General features: G+C 35.0%; 1 protein-coding gene across 6 annotated transcripts in view; it reads right to left on the bottom strand.

Moving 5' to 3' along the window:
- LOC149779295 (protein Star-like) overlaps window positions 1–16,180 on the bottom strand; it is a 46,765-nt gene that overhangs the window by 8,997 nt on the left and 21,588 nt on the right. For 3 of the 6 annotated variants that reach the window (XM_089939914.1, XM_089939912.1, XM_089939910.1), the window contains exons 2-4: window positions 13,911–14,092; window positions 5,977–6,439; window positions 3,661–3,855 (exon numbers count right to left, since the gene is read on the bottom strand). In XM_089939914.1, the coding sequence (XP_089796040.1) occupies window positions 3,661–3,855; window positions 5,977–6,399 (618 nt within the window). In that variant the 5' untranslated portion in view covers window positions 6,400–6,439; window positions 13,911–14,092. The remainder of the gene's footprint in view (window positions 1–3,660; window positions 3,856–5,976; window positions 6,440–13,910; window positions 14,093–16,180) is intronic. The other 3 variants (XM_089939915.1, XM_089939913.1, XM_089939911.1) reach the window with 1 other exon arrangement.

Genomic DNA, 16,180 nt, shown 5'->3' with positions numbered 1-16,180 from the left:
GCACTGCCAGGACAGTATGAGTGGCTAGGTTCTGGCCTTTGTATCTATGTACAAACCACCCAACAGGTGGGCCAAGCCAGGGAACTTTGCATAACTGTATACAGGCATGAATACTTAACCTATTAATACCTCCAAACATATCAACACATGTCTTACTATGGAAGGAAAGGTAGAAATAAATTAATATTCAGTTAGGAACATTGTTTTGTAAGGTTTCTATTTTCCATCAAAATGTTTCCATCTGCAGTTTGTTGTGCATACACAATACTTTTCTGACAAAAGTTTAAGTTCAGTTCTTTCTTAAAATGAAACATATTCGATAAATGTTATATCGAGGCTTATATAGATATAATTTCAGTTGTGTTATAAATAAACTAACCATATTATCTACCGACCCAAGAATCCTTTGCCTGCTGGGTTGCTCAATGGAGCATATGACCTCTTAGTTCCAGGTCACCTATTTATGTACTCATATATGCAGTTATATCTCAGAAGATGGTACAACCTCACTTTGTTCACATCAGGTATACCTTTGCAGAACAAACTTAGGAAACCACAATCTGGATGGGAGCACAGAGGGCTGAGAGGCACACCTCCTTCAATCATTCCAGATGGCCATTAGAGCTTGGATCACTCAAGATGGTCATTTACATAACAAAATTCTTGAGATGAAAGCCATTTTAAAAGCTAATCATTGGTGACAGAAGGATCTGCATGGGAAGGGAGTTCTCATTCTGTCTGAGAACTCCACTATGGCGCTGGTTTACTCAAATGGCAAGGTTGAACCAAGTCACCAGTTCTGTGATTTCTTGTTTGGACATTTTTTTAAGCGGTGTCTTCAATGATAAATCCATGTCCATGTTCATCACATTCCAGGCCAATTAAATGAATAAGTAAACTTGTCCCACAACATGTACCAATAAAACAATCTCTTCATCCCTCAGTTATCACTCAAATATGTGCCTGATGGAATCGACCAATGGTGGAACTGTTTGCAACAAGGTGGAATGCCAAATTCCCAACCTTTGTCTCAACCAGTCCCAGATCCAAAGACCTTGGCAATCAATGCTCTTTCTATAGATTGGAGTGACCTGGATGCCTACAGGTGCCCTCCCAATGCCTGATTCCAAAGGTCATACAGAAAGAAGAGAGTGTTGTCTCCTCCTGTTTGCTCAACTCAAATGGGAATAAACATGGATCAATGACCTCATCAATCTTGCTATGAAAATCTGTAGGAAAATCGAGACAGGCCCTAATCTGCTCAAGCAACCATGATGGCAGGTGTTTCATCCCAACACTGAGTTGCTGAGACTGCATGTCTGGATCAAATTCAACAAGCCCTCAGGAACAAACAGTGCTAACAACCAGTGGTAGAGAATTTCACACAAGCAAGATAGCCATCCACTTTACAAGCAAAGAGAAAATCTTCACACAGTGGTATGCCCAAGAAAACCACTGCAGGCATTAACACCTCAAATAGGTAACTTCCTCTAAGGGCTAAATAATGAGAAACAGTTAGCACCAATCAGAATTAAAGGCTGCCATTCAATTATAACTGACAACCTCCATCATCACAGAGAGGCAGTATTAGAAAATAGAAAGACCTATCCAATCTTCCCTCTAATTTGATTACACATGTCCAAAGATGCTGGCTTTCTGCCCAAAGTGGAATCATTGGTACTAACCTGGCTAAACAAGACACCGTCTGAACTGCTTTCAAGATCCTCACTGGTTCACCTCTCATATAAGACCTGACTGCATTAGCAAATGGCAGGCAGATGGAGCGAAATACATGCTCTATCAGTGGACCCAAACTATATGCAGTTCTGATGAAATGGGTCACTATCACTTGTGACATCCCTTGCTTTCATTGTCAAACACAATGGGTCATTATCACTTGTGACATCCCTTGCTTTCATTGTCAAACACAATGGGTCATTATCACTTGTGACATCCTTTGCTTTCATTGTCAAACACAATGGGTCATTATCACTTGTGACATCCCTTGCTTTCATTGTCAAACACAATGGGTCATTATCACTCACGACATCCCTTGCTTTCATTGTCAAACACAGGCTCCCATTTATGGGGAATCAGACTTTTGAACTCCTGTCTACTCAGGATGCTTCATCTCAAGGTCATCTACAGGACCCAGTGCAAGATTCATCAAAGTGATACTTAAGAATGAATGAGGGAGATCATGTCCCTTCTTACCCATCAGTGGGAAAGGACATAGCAGCACAGACAGTTCTCTCCTTGATAAAATGGTTTATTCATTCCGCATACAAGAAAATAACCCTGAAGAAATGAATTTGCCTCGCATCTCAGCTTAAAAATCAAGGGCAGCCACTACAAAAATTACATTTCAGCAAAACTTTTCTCCGGCATTATCCAAGCATTGGGATCTGAATCCACTTCTCCAGCTTTCTTGTCAAAGATCTTTCATCCAGAAAGGCTCAACTTGATCTGGTTGGACCTACTGCCATGGTGCAACAGGTTAGCTTCTTGGGTCATCTGACAGCTTCAAAGGATGTGATTTCATGACTTTACTAGTTTTGTAGGCTGAAAAATGTATTCCTTGTAAAGCTGCTCCTTGACTTATGGAGTCTATTCTCCAGATGGCTCATCTAGAATTCTAGAAACTGTTTCAATTACTATAGGAGACCAGAGACAGTCACTCCAGAGTAAGGAGGTTTATCTCCCTCCACTTCTTACCTATCTCCTATGGTATTATGATCGGGTAATGAAGTTGAAGAAGAAAACAAATTTTTCTAGAGAAATATTTCTTCCAACCATAATACACATACAATCTCCCAGCCTCCCTGCTGTGACACGCATAACGAGAGTGTGCCTTCCACTCCAGTAGTAACTTAAATATTCATGGATTTGGCACTAATCCCTGTATCCAGGGGAAATCACCTGAACTGCCACCTAGGTGGGCAGATAAATTTTAGTTTGTTAGCTATAACATTTTAGCCTGGGAGAGCTGGATTTGCGATGTAGTAGTAGTTCTACTAAGGTATTATGATTGGGTAACATATTTGAAGAAGAAATAACATGCTCTTCCCTTAAAATCATCCTCACCCCAATCTGTCCCATTTCCACATCCACCACCACCCGATCCCAATCAATAGATAAAGAAGGATTCACAGGGGTCTATGTTGTTAATTTATAAGGGTTGTTATCATACAAGGTTATGATTTCATTATTCCAATATTACTAAGGCTGTTGTGGACTCTGTTAAAGTCCATGAATTACCATGATCCCTGAACACTTATTTTAAATTAAAAATATTTCACTATCACATGGATGCCCCTTGCCAACACAGTGTAACTGCTGAAAGCTTGATTCACTATGCAGAATCAATCTCCTAAATTAAACAAGACCCACTGAACTGGTAAGATATTGTAAGAAAATGGTTCAAAACTGAATTTAATCCATCTTTAAAATTAAAACATCATGTCAAATATAGTTCTGTTCCATTAAAACCATGAAAAGTTGTTAAGTGGAAATGAAATTTGTGACAGACATACAAACTGAACAGACAGACAGACAGATATAACATGACTCAAGGACATGGATAACACTAAATACACACTGCAGAAATATGACTAGGACAAAGAAAATATGAAGGGCAATTACAAACGTCCAGCAACATACCATGTTTGGATATTTTTTGGTGCTCAGGCAGGCATTGATGGTAAATGCTTTCCTATGCTTCATCTTCAATACTTCATAATTATCAGGATCAGCTTCTACAAGCAGTCCATTCCATTTCCGTACCTTCTCGAAGAACAAGGTATTGGATCCTTTTTCACCATTGAGAGCACCTGCTTCCACATAAAAGCCACCTTCCTATTAAAACAGTACAAGTTTTTGCTTCATTTCTTTTTCAGTTAGCTCAAGTAAGAATACTTGGATAGAACTAGATAGCACATGTCAACATGTCTAAAATGCAAGCTACACTTCAAGCAAATATTTCCAATAAAACATTTAAAAACTAAAATCTATCAATGTTTCAAATTTTCTGTAAAGTTTGCAACTAACTTTTACCTTTTGTTCAAGCCTTCAGTAATGCTTGTTTTCTGAGAAACAATGTGAATATACACATAAATTAAAACTGAAAACTGGCAGTAATTTCTAAGAAATGGTGTCAATAAACATATATGTAAGGATGCAACCTTGACAAGAGATCAAATGCATATTCATTGAAATTTATATTTTAAGACTATAACAGAAAGAAATATATCTTGAATCTCTATATTCTATGACTAAGAAATATGTCAGTCTGAAATGACATTCAATGCATATTGTGTATTTATAAATTTAAATTAACCATACTGAATTTCTAAGAATAAAGAAAAGCAAAATTTAGATAAACATTAACAAAATAAGTACATCCTATTTATTTGTAACAATATAAACTAGATGCTGTGTATTGCCAATATCATAGCTGCTACAACTACTGAATCAGATGCTGTGCATTGCTTGTACCTCAGCTGCTGCATCCAATGATCTTTGAATGCTGATATGTGCTTAAACATCGTTGAAATTTTTGAGTCAGTACAAACCCAGCTTTTATATTCTATCTTAAGGAAATGTTCAATAACTGTCTGGCTATTTGAAAGAAACATCAAAGTTCATAATATGCCATTTTTGTTTAGAAATGCAACAAAGATATTCCTATATTTGGCAGTCTAGATCAATGTTTTTACCTCACAGATGAAATTTTCCAATCGTACACCAATGCACATGAAAAATTATATTAATCTGATATCAAAAAAGTACATTTAACCATTGAATCTTCCCCTAAGTAAGGCAACCTATTTTATAGGATTGCTATTTCTATGAAGAAGGATAGCCTCCAGGCTTGTTGTTGTAGGGTTTAACGCCATTTTTCAGCACACAATAGGCTATACATGGCAGCCAGTATTAATGGAGGAAGAACCCGGAAAAACACCGGAAAGAACCACCAACCCGCAAGAAGCTACTGGCAAGCTTTCTCACATACCCACATTGGCCGAATACGAGACTCGAACCCACGCTGACAGAGATGAGATGGCAGTGATCTGTAACGGAAAGCGCTTTAGACCACTCGGGGCCCTCAACAGGCTTGTGACTAATTACTTTTGTCAATTACAATTATAATTCTAATGTGCATGTAGAAGTCAATTAGAATTACAATTTCAATTATTCAAAGTTACGACTGTTCAATTTTAATTACACCATATTGGTAAAGTTCAATTACAATTATAAAAACAGTGTAATTGTACTTGTAATTAATTAATTACTCAAAGTAAAACCATTTTATATGCACATTTTTCTCATCTAAAACTTACCTTTACTGCTTATTCTATATTAATTCATATATTAAAAGTCAAACATCTGGCAATTAAAATAAATAAGAATATTTTCTCAATTTTTGCAATTTGTTTGAAATTAGAAAAACACATAACTGACTTGTCATTGAGCAATTATGCAAATCTAGACCTACAATTACAATTACTGACTGCAAAGGCATGGAATTCATTTAGTGTTGATGCCGTGCATATCCCACTGTGACTGTTTGAATCTCTTAAACTTTCTATCGTGAATTAGATCACCAAGCAGAGTGATATTTGATTGGTCATATTTCAAGTGTTTTAGTGAAACAAATGCTTAGACAAGTTTTCACAAATCAAATTATAGTAATAAAAAAAAAAACATACTACAAGCATTTCAGTGATCTGGATAGCTGCAGCTTACCTGTATGAAATTGCACCTGACCAGAAATTCGCAATCCAACAGCAGTAATCATAATGGCCTTAGGTGAGGTTTAAAATAGGAATGATTCATTCAAAATGAGAATGGCTAGCATCTATGAAAAAGTATTACATATTATAACAGCCTAATGCTAACAATCCAAGTTCACTTACAATGTAATTTAATTAGCTGACCACAAATGGGGTCATATAAAGCATTCAGTACTAAACTTACAATGTAATTTAGTCGACTGTCTACAAATGGGGTCTGTCCATTAGAATATTCTAATCTCCCAGGGTTCTCAAGTGTATAGGGCTCCAAGGATGGTGGGTCAATGTAATAATCTCTGATCATCTGAATTAGACGTGGATCATCCATCGGAACTTGAGCATCATTCAGCTCTTTCATTGCTGCTTTGTAATCAAAACTAGAGTTTCTCTTTGAAGGAATCACCAGCGGTGTAAAATTCTGTTTCTGTACAGCTGATTTTCTCTCTGCTGAGAAGTATCCCTGAGGTGCCGATCGACCAAGGACATTAGTATCAGCTGACAAGACAACATTAGCTTCGTGTGCATTGTAAGAATAAAAAAAGTAAACCAAGACACATACTACTATAGCACCAAGAATATATGTCGTCTGTGGAAATCTAACTCGCATTTTATCAGCTTCTGTAATATTGCTTGTAATTTAAATCAACCTGCAAAGATAATTGAAAAAAGAATGTGAATACTATGTAAAACAGAAATTACTGATAAAAGATTTGATGCACGTACATTTGTTTCCTGATGAAGGGATGTCCTTACCCATTATCCACCCATAAAAAAATAAAGATAATAAAAAAGTACCACTAATATGTTTAGAAGCATTTTGTTATTTTTTTCTAACACATCTGGAAATGTGGACTGAATCCTCGAATGATAACATATTAACATCTGAGGCAATAACAAGAGTAAAATATATACATGATACCCACAAAATAACAGGAACACATGCCAGCCCTGATGAGCCTGTCTCACTAAGGCAACTGATTTTTTCCGTAAGATTGACCAGTTTTCAGTAAGGTGTAACAAAATATCACAAACTGTTACTGTCAAGCTGGAAAACATAACTAAAAGTTCGACACATCAACAATAAGCAATATGTTCAACTGAAAAGTTTGTAAAATAAACATAGATGTTATTTGCCATTAGTACAGCTGCATAAACTCTAGTTCCAAACCCTAAGCAGCTAAATGGCTTGTTGCTATTTCTCAACTTGACATAATTCTTGGAAATTCTTTTCCATTTCAGATGACAACGGCAATCATCAATCATAACTCCCCAATGAGACATATTCAAATTGGCACATGATGTCATTAAACGTAATTGTGTCCTTTCCAGCTTTTATTCACAAGAATCTGAATACTCCTTTTTAATCTTCTGTGTTGATTATTAACACTTTTCTAAAAGCCTATTTTTCCTTTCGTCATAAACATGCATTGCTTTCTGGATGCCATTTTTAAAAATTCTATACTCAACAGTTTGATGATTATGCAGACGCTTCACATGAACAAATATGTGCAGTTTAAAGCATCTGGCGTGCTGTTGCAAAATTAGTCTGGTTCTCTGACGAATTTCACTAATTCTAAGATGAAACCCGGATCCAAATAAAGCACGGATGAACCAATTATCCGGATTTTTCGGCAACTATCATTTTTCTGTAGTTTTTGCTAGCATGTCACAAGTCTGTATTTTACGGGTAATTTTTGTAAGACTTACAGCAAAATCGTAAAAGTTGGCAGGTCTGCATGTAGCATAATGTCCCACCCAGTCACATTATCCTGACACCAGGCTGACCAGTCCTAACAATAACCTTGTAATGCTGAGTGCCAAGTTAAGCAGCTGTTAGTACCATTTTTGTAAGTCATTGGTATGACTCTGCCGGGGATCGAACCCATGACCTCCTGCATCCGAGGCAGACGCTCTAATCTTTCAAAAGTAAAAGATTTTGTATTAACACCAAGTTTCTTTCAAATCAGCTGAAAAGAATTATAGTTCTGATCTGGAATTAATTTTGAGACCACATCTTTTTTCAATAACAGTAACCTTGACCTTAAACATATACATGTACATGCCCAAACCATCTTTCTAAAGAGTAGGGGAATGGATGTACATAGTTTTTTACAAATGTATTGTGTAGTATAAAGTTGTTGTCCTGAAATTAAATGCACATGCAAAATCTTTGAACATGGGCCTTGATTTGTAGCTACTGATATCTATTCACCAGAACTTAAGTTATCATGTGGAACCAAAATGAACACCAACCTGCTTGCCCAGTCTCCCATTCACCTTCCAGGATTGCTGATGATACACTATAATACCCTGCAATGGCAGTATATACAAATGGAAAAAGCCACCATAAACTGCTGGAGAAGTTTATACCATTTTGAATTCATAAAGTTCCATGAGATGTAGTAGCCAAGATCAGAATTCTGCACAAATGTTTATCAATATTCAAGAAGTCCTTAAAAGTGACAATTTTTCTTGTGATGCAGGCTTTGATACAAGTAATACTAGGTTACTGTGACTAAATTAGATTTCATTTATATACCTATTTTGAATGATTTCATGGTTGCTAGAAACCACCAAGTGAAAGATCCAACAGCAACCCATTCCTCAACCTATGAATTTTAGAAATGAATTTTTTTTTAAAAAACCACATCAGTCTAATAACCACAAAAAATAAATGCATTCAAAATAATGTATCATGTTACCAAATCATTATACAAACTGTAATAAATGTTATCTTGATTTTTATATAATATTTTTGTGTACAAATTTCATCACAGTACAATCAAAGTCAATGTAACTCAAAAACATAAATGCTGGAAATCAGGCCACATTCTTAATCAAAATAGTGATATGTATTTTCCAAAATATGCCATGAAAATCTGATCACCGGATTCAGAACAGCAAAATAACATGCTTGAATTAAATATAATATTGTTTTGTGCCTCATATCAATTATCAATAAATCTCAATATTTTGTACTTTCTTCATAGCATATTGCAGTATGTATTGCAATACATGTTTTGTATTTATAGGTTACTGCATTTGTATGGGAAAATGTGAACAAGTTTTGGGATGGAATATTGCAAGACCTTGGGAGTGCAGTATATCCTTCCAACAAAACAAGTTCATATTTTCCCATACAAATGCAGTAACCTTTTTATTATATGCTCATTTTTTTATTCTACCTAAGATTTAATTATATAAACAAAATACACTACAAGAAACAACGTAAATGAATGCATGCCGTATTCCAAACTAAATACAAAAGCTCATATTCATCATTACACAAATCAACATTATTACTGCACACATAACTCAGCCCAGATAAATTTAAACTTAGTTGCGCGCTCGACATAACTTTCGAAAGAAAATGGCGTACCTAGTTAAAATTGAAATTTGGAGTCATATTGTGAATGAATGTGCATTGCAACAACTTTTCCATTTGATCTGGAATGAATAGATTTTGGTATTTTTCTCGATTCTAGGAACTTTCGTGATTATGGACTGGATTTGTATGTGACAATTCCACGTGAAATACATCTGCAAATGTGTTTCTGTTTCTGCCATTGAATGTTTGAAATCATAATGTGGAGAAAATATGAAGTCTTTCAATTACAATTATCAAAAAGACGCTATGGAATTTAATGCTTATTTCATTTTGAGTGCAGTAAGGAGGATGCAAATGCACTTATCATCGAAATTATGGCGCAATTTTGAAATGTGCAATCCAGATTGAAAACATATGACATGGCTCATGTAATTCGGATTTGCAGAATTAAGAAAATACATTTTGAGGAAATTCAGGATGTAAAACTGTAAGTATATTTTATTTTGCCATTCTTATCACCAGCTAAAGAAGAGAGTATATGACCTGTCACTTGTATGTTATTTGTAAGGACCTTATCTTGCATCTGTTATATAATGTAGCTAGCCTAAATCCATAACGTTGTATCAACGCAGAATATGCCAAAACAGCTGGTATGCAGCAGTCCACGAAACGTCTGTTTTAGTTCATTCAGAAACAAATTTAAACAACCACAACATAAAAAGCCTCTTACACGAGTGTACATGATTTGTGTACGAATCAAAAGTGCTGGCATCTGCATCCATTGTTTGTTTACAATAAAAAGTAGTTCCTTTATGCACGTGAATTCTATATGTGTATTGTCGCATGAGTTCAGTATCGGGTAATACTGAACGATTTTGACAATGTAAAGTTAACGGGGGGAAAAATGAGCATATAATAATGCAATAAACTGCAGTACAAAATTTCCGGTGACACAATGTTTGTCACACTAATGGTCTCAAAACAATTATGAAAAAATTTCAATTATTAATGTAAGCTTACATTTTGACTAATTCCAGAATTAATCATGATTGAATGTCCTCTCACATACTGTGTTAATGTTCACCTCAACAGTCTATACAGATGGTAAATGACTATGCAAAATTTGAGCAATTACTGTCATTGTGCTTCTATCAGTCGTGAAGAAAATCTTGTGCCTGTAGTCAACAGCCTACCATAGTTTTTTTAAACTATGCCTACAAACATAAACATAAGGAAAGTAATTGTTACTAACACAAAAAGATGGTACAATGATAGCAGTCTTCAGGACACACGGTACTAATTATACGGAAGAACTGTGAACCAGTCTAGAAATGGGTGAAGAAATAATAGAGTATTTACAGGTTTGGTGGTCCATAATTGGTTAATAATGAAAATTAAAATTTTAGGAAAAATATCTTTTGAGAGCTTATCCTATATGTAATGTAACAAAAATATTGACAAATTTCTACTGATGCAACTTTAGCATTTTTACAGGCTTGACTCAGGAGTACTCAATACTGAAAGTAGCACCTGATTCATTTGGTGCAGAATCAATAACACGTGTTTCATGCACATGTATGTAAACAAATTGCCGCGGGTCATATGGTGTTCTCCACACATAAGCTTGCACCAAGGTTAGATGTGCACGAAAAATTATAGGTGTCATTATCAGCACCCATAAATTTTAAGTTATTGAATTTTGAATATGATAGTGTTTCCATATGTTTACCATTGGAGTGGAATTAGTACCGTGAGTCCTATATGCGACCTATACCATAATAGGAGTTTGTTGTTTCCATGGTTACCACGTGCATACAGGGTATCAATTTGGTGGTTTTTACATATGACAATCATAATGGAGTCTTTTTATCATGGTTTGAATGTGATTTTGGAGAAAAATTCTATACAAAAGACAGATGGGGATGGTTTTATACAATGGAGAGTGGAAGTAGATAGCTCAGGCCATAGGGAAAAGAGCATAGTATGGCCTGATGGCAGAATTTCATATGATGGTACCCATAGATTGGCCTATATGGTTAAATACCATTTAACACATGCAACAATTCCCCAAAAGGGGGTGGGGGAGATTTTATATGTAAGCCACTTATGTCACAATCACTTATGTATCAGTACTGATCATTTAACTTTAGAGACACACTCAGCAGATCAAAGCAGAGAACATTGTAAAAATAAGGACTGTGCACAAAACTGCACATGCTGCATTGCCTCAACCTGTAAATTGAATTATTATATGTCGAGTCACATTGAATATCAATTATACCGGTCTTATTTCTTATCCTAGAATTAAACTCCTTGACACCTATTCTATGTTCAGCATGTTTCTCATATTGGTACATTACATTTTTGGGTAAACAGTATTGGAACTTTTCTGCATTCCTTTTGTTGAGGGAGCAGGGAGGGATATTTTCACTTAAAATAATAGTTTTCAACCCTTCATTCCAAATATAACTCTGCAAAAGTCCTATCTGTATTGCATTCTTTACACAGGTAGTTTTTCTTCCCCAACCTCTCTTCATACAGTTGAAACATTCTTGATGTATAACTGCATGGTGAACATACTGCTCTCTCCCACCAAACCAGATCTCTTTTTTCTTCATGTACCAAGTCCCATGATAGAAAACCTTCATACTCAGGGTGTTGCAACTTGTGGTCTCAGAACACATTATTCCAAATCTCAGCATTTGATTACTGCGTGCACTAAGCGATATGTGTTTTGTTCACCAAATATGTTGTTGTGAATAAACGAAAACAAGCTTCATGTCAGAAATATGGTTTCATATTTGAAACAAAAGCTATTTATAAAACCTACATTGCTCTGTTCTTACCATCAAGTAATAGTAAGGAATCATTTAGCTGTAAATTAGAGCTTGCTATTTGGTTTGCCAAATCAAGGTGTATTACCTCCCCTTTGACTGTAATTGAGTGATTGCAATGTTTGCTTTGTTTCTCTTTTGTTCAATAATGTATGCATTTTTTCAGCTTTATATTAAAAAGTAAGTAATTTAACACTGCTTATAGTGGAAAGCAGCCACAGTAATGATTTTTAGACTTTTTCTTAACTTTTTATGAGCTTTGGGTAAATGTAGGTATATGTTTATGTATTAGACAACTTCAATATGCAATTCAGTTCTATTACTTAAATTTAACAAGTAGTGTATTCAGTGACAATTTTTATCAGTGTCTGCATATTGCATAGAGACATGAACTTGTCTTGGCATAGCAAAGTTTTTCACACATTTCTCCACCTCCAGCATACTTAATAGCTTGAGTCATAACAGTTTGTGCATACACTTTCTGTCTCCAACATCAATGTCAGCATTATAGGAACTTTGGATAGCTTTTTCAAATTTGTCTCTTGATGTCCTTATGTAACATACCTCATGTTGATGTGTTATTTGGGTTGATACACATTCCCCCCCACCCCCTTTGTTGTGGGGAACATTACCAGGCTTGAAGAAATTACTCTGTCTATTCTTTGCTTATTCACCCTTCCCCATAATTTTATACTAAAAAGTAGCACTATGTTATTTAATTATTCAGTATAATAAAGCTTATGGAACTCTTCCTTGGCTTTTATACCTTTTTATTAACATTTGGGGGTCATGAATCACATGTGACGATAGTTTAAATAAGTTTGGAATGTCAGCATCTCTTGATGCTTCATGGGTGTGTGTATTTGTTCTAGTCACAAAAGGGCAATGGCCTCTTATCATTTTGACCTGTCATGTGGCACACTTATTTGTTTTGTTTGATTGATGTGAATAGGGATGCACTGTATCTTATTTCTGTGAGAGTCAGCAAGAAAAGAAATGCAATTTTGAAATTTAAAACATTTAAAACTTGTCTTATAGCCAGTGAGAGATGAAAATACAATGCGTCATGTAATTTGATACCCTGTGATGTCATACTTGCTGATGTCAGCATGCTTGTGTTTCTTTTGTGTAGCATGCATGCCATAGAAAGATAACATGAAGATACAAAGGCAGAAAACAATTATTTTAATAACAAGAATAAGCCATTAATAAGTACAATACAACACAGCAACATGTAATGCGGATGCAATTTAACTATAGATATTGGTATCACATATAATGCTATTGCACTATTATCCATGCACAAGCATGGCCAATTCTTTCTTACAATTATGCTCTAATATCAAGGAGTAAAATACAACTTTTTCAAAATAAATTAAATCTGGTTATAGGACACACGGTACTAATTATACGGAAGAACTGTGAACCAGTCTAGAAATGGGTGAAGAAATAATAGAGTATTTACAGGTTTGGTGGTCCATAATTGGTTAATAATGAAAATTAAAATTTTAGGAAAAATATCTTTTGAGAGCTTATCCTATATGTAATGTAACAAAAATATTGACAAATTTCTACTGATGCAACTTTAGCATTTTTACAGGCTTGACTCAGGAGTACTCAATACTGAAAGTAGCACCTGATTCATTTGGTGCAGAATCAATAACACGTGTTTCATGCACATGTATGTAAACAAATTGCCGCGGGTCATATGGTGTTCTCCACACATAAGCTTGCACCAAGGTTAGATGTGCACGAAAAATTATAGGTGTCATTATCAGCACCCATAAATTTTAAGTTATTGAATTTTGAATATGATAGTGTTTCCATATGTTTACCATTGGAGTGGAATTAGTACCGTGAGTCCTTCAAGGTAACATTTTCTTGTGTATGTATCTACTTTGGGCCAGGGAATTTACACAGGGCAACCAGATTCACCTTACAGCAATAGTATATTACCTTCACTGCTACCTTGCTTCTCTTTCCAGGATGGAATTATCCTCATCCAGATTTGAAAATTACATCCTACCATTTGATGGCAAGTTCCAGAATGTGTAAAACACAGACCCAGTTGGACTCTACACTATAGGCTCATGCACAGTAACATTCCTCTTTTCTTCAATGCCTTTGTTCCAATTGTTCTGGAAAAATGCCATAATCTTGCACATTCCAATATGTTTTTCTTATTCTGCAAGTGATAATACCATCAGTCTATTATAAGCTTAATGTTTGTACAAGTTCCCAGTGTGCTGTTTTTGACTGGCATGGCCCAATCCTGTTATACCCTTCCCCTTCATTCAGTGACAGGATATGTAATAGTTGTTCACATTGTGTTATTTTTTTATTGCTCCACAGCATCAATTTCTTTTATTCGGGATTTTGCACTTCCCCATGAAAAATCCATGGGATCTCTATGTAAGGTCCCTGTTATCATTCACACCCTTCCTAGGATAAGACCCATGTGTGTAATGCAAAAAACCGACAAATATATTACAACCCTGATCAAAGACAATACATGCCAACTTACAGCTATAATGTTTCTGAAACTGCTTAACAACAAAATTCTCACTGCCAAGGGTGATTTCCAAAACATTAACAACCCGTGTGCACATATAAAGCCAATGAAAGAACGGATTATGTCCATAGAGTAAGAAGATTTGGGGATTATGTTCATAGAATAAGGAGATTTGGGGATTATGTCCAGAGAAGGGAGATTTGGGGATTATGTCCACCAAGTAGGAAGATTTGGGGTGAGTGTGCTGTAAAGAGTATGCTTGCATGTTTTTGACTGCAAAAGCAGCAATTTTCTTCAAATATGGATTCCAATCAATGTTGACTTTTAAATGACTATAAAAATGAAAATCAAACCACAGCAACTGTCCATACAGCACAAATGCAAATAAAGAGAAAACAATGAGCTTTCTCTAATCAGTGATGTTCTTAATTCAGAAAAATGTGCAAAACCCAATGTAACAATTACATAACCAATGGGAATAATGGTGTTTGATGCTGCATTTATACAAATGTATCAATTTGTAATGAATCTCTATTGGCTAGATGCATGCTAGTCTAATGTCATTTAACATAATTAGATTTATACAAGCATTACATATACCAAGAATAATTCATTATTTCATGTGTTTAGAATATAAGTGTCTCAAATTCATTGACTCTTTACCAACAATTTTGTGTTTACTACAGTTCATTTACAAACTGTGTGAAAGTACTACATAACATAGACTGTAAAGTGGTTATTTCCATTGGTTACAACAGGTGTTATTCACATGAATTTGTTTAGAAATGTCACCAGTGAATGTCACCTATAGTCATTTGAAAAGAAGGTATGTTAGACATTCAAAAGGTTTTGTTGGTGTGCAATGAGATGAAAGAAAGAAATGAGTCTACAATACAGAGAAAATAAAATTATAGAAAAGCAGTATTCTACAAACTGTAAGAGAAACATCCCTTGACCATGGCTTTTTGAGTTATATATACAGAGGAAGGGGAACAAACATTATCCATTTTGAACCTACGAGTCATGTTAAACTGGTGTTATGACCCTGGGTCACAATGTAACAGAATGAAGTGAAGTGAGCAATTTAATGGGTGAATTTTTATGACATCACCAAATATGAATATTCCTTGCAAACTGGATCATTTATGCATCAATACTGCAAATAAATGACAAAATTATCCATTCCTTGACAATTTGTAAGAAATTTTCAAAATCCTTATTAAGTAAAATCAAAGTTATTTATTTTTCCAAGTTGCAATGTGTAAATTTAAGAAACACTGAGTATTGTGAATTAAATCACAAATAATCCAAAATGTCATATCACAAATTCAAAAATGTATAGAATGTTAAGAATGAATTCCAATAATCTTGAATGTCCTATGTAACACAGTGAGTGTAATCCTTAATGTTTATGAACGAATTCTCAATAATCCCAAAATAATGTGTTAATCCAGTCACTAAGCACTTTTGTAATTCCAACAAATGATTTAAATAACTCTTCTGCAATGACATCTGCGCATAACTGCAAAGTCTGATCACAGATTCACAAAAACTGAACAAAGCCTCTATTTATTAATTTTTCAATTGACCTAAGATGCAATAGAATGTTCTGGAATTCTCAAGATATGAATCATTTCTAACAGGAAAGTTCCATCAAATTGTAAACAAGTTTTTTTCTCTACAATAATCTCAACTAAAAAACTATGTCAAAAAT

This window comes from Sinohyriopsis cumingii, chromosome 17 (assembly GCF_028554795.1).
Source record: "Sinohyriopsis cumingii isolate HCF-2022 chromosome 17, ASM2855479v2, whole genome shotgun sequence".
NCBI classification, from domain to species: domain Eukaryota; kingdom Metazoa; phylum Mollusca; class Bivalvia; order Unionida; family Unionidae; genus Sinohyriopsis; species Sinohyriopsis cumingii.
The sequence above is the reverse complement of the archived record's forward strand: the minus strand, read 5'-3'. Positions and strand labels throughout refer to the sequence as shown.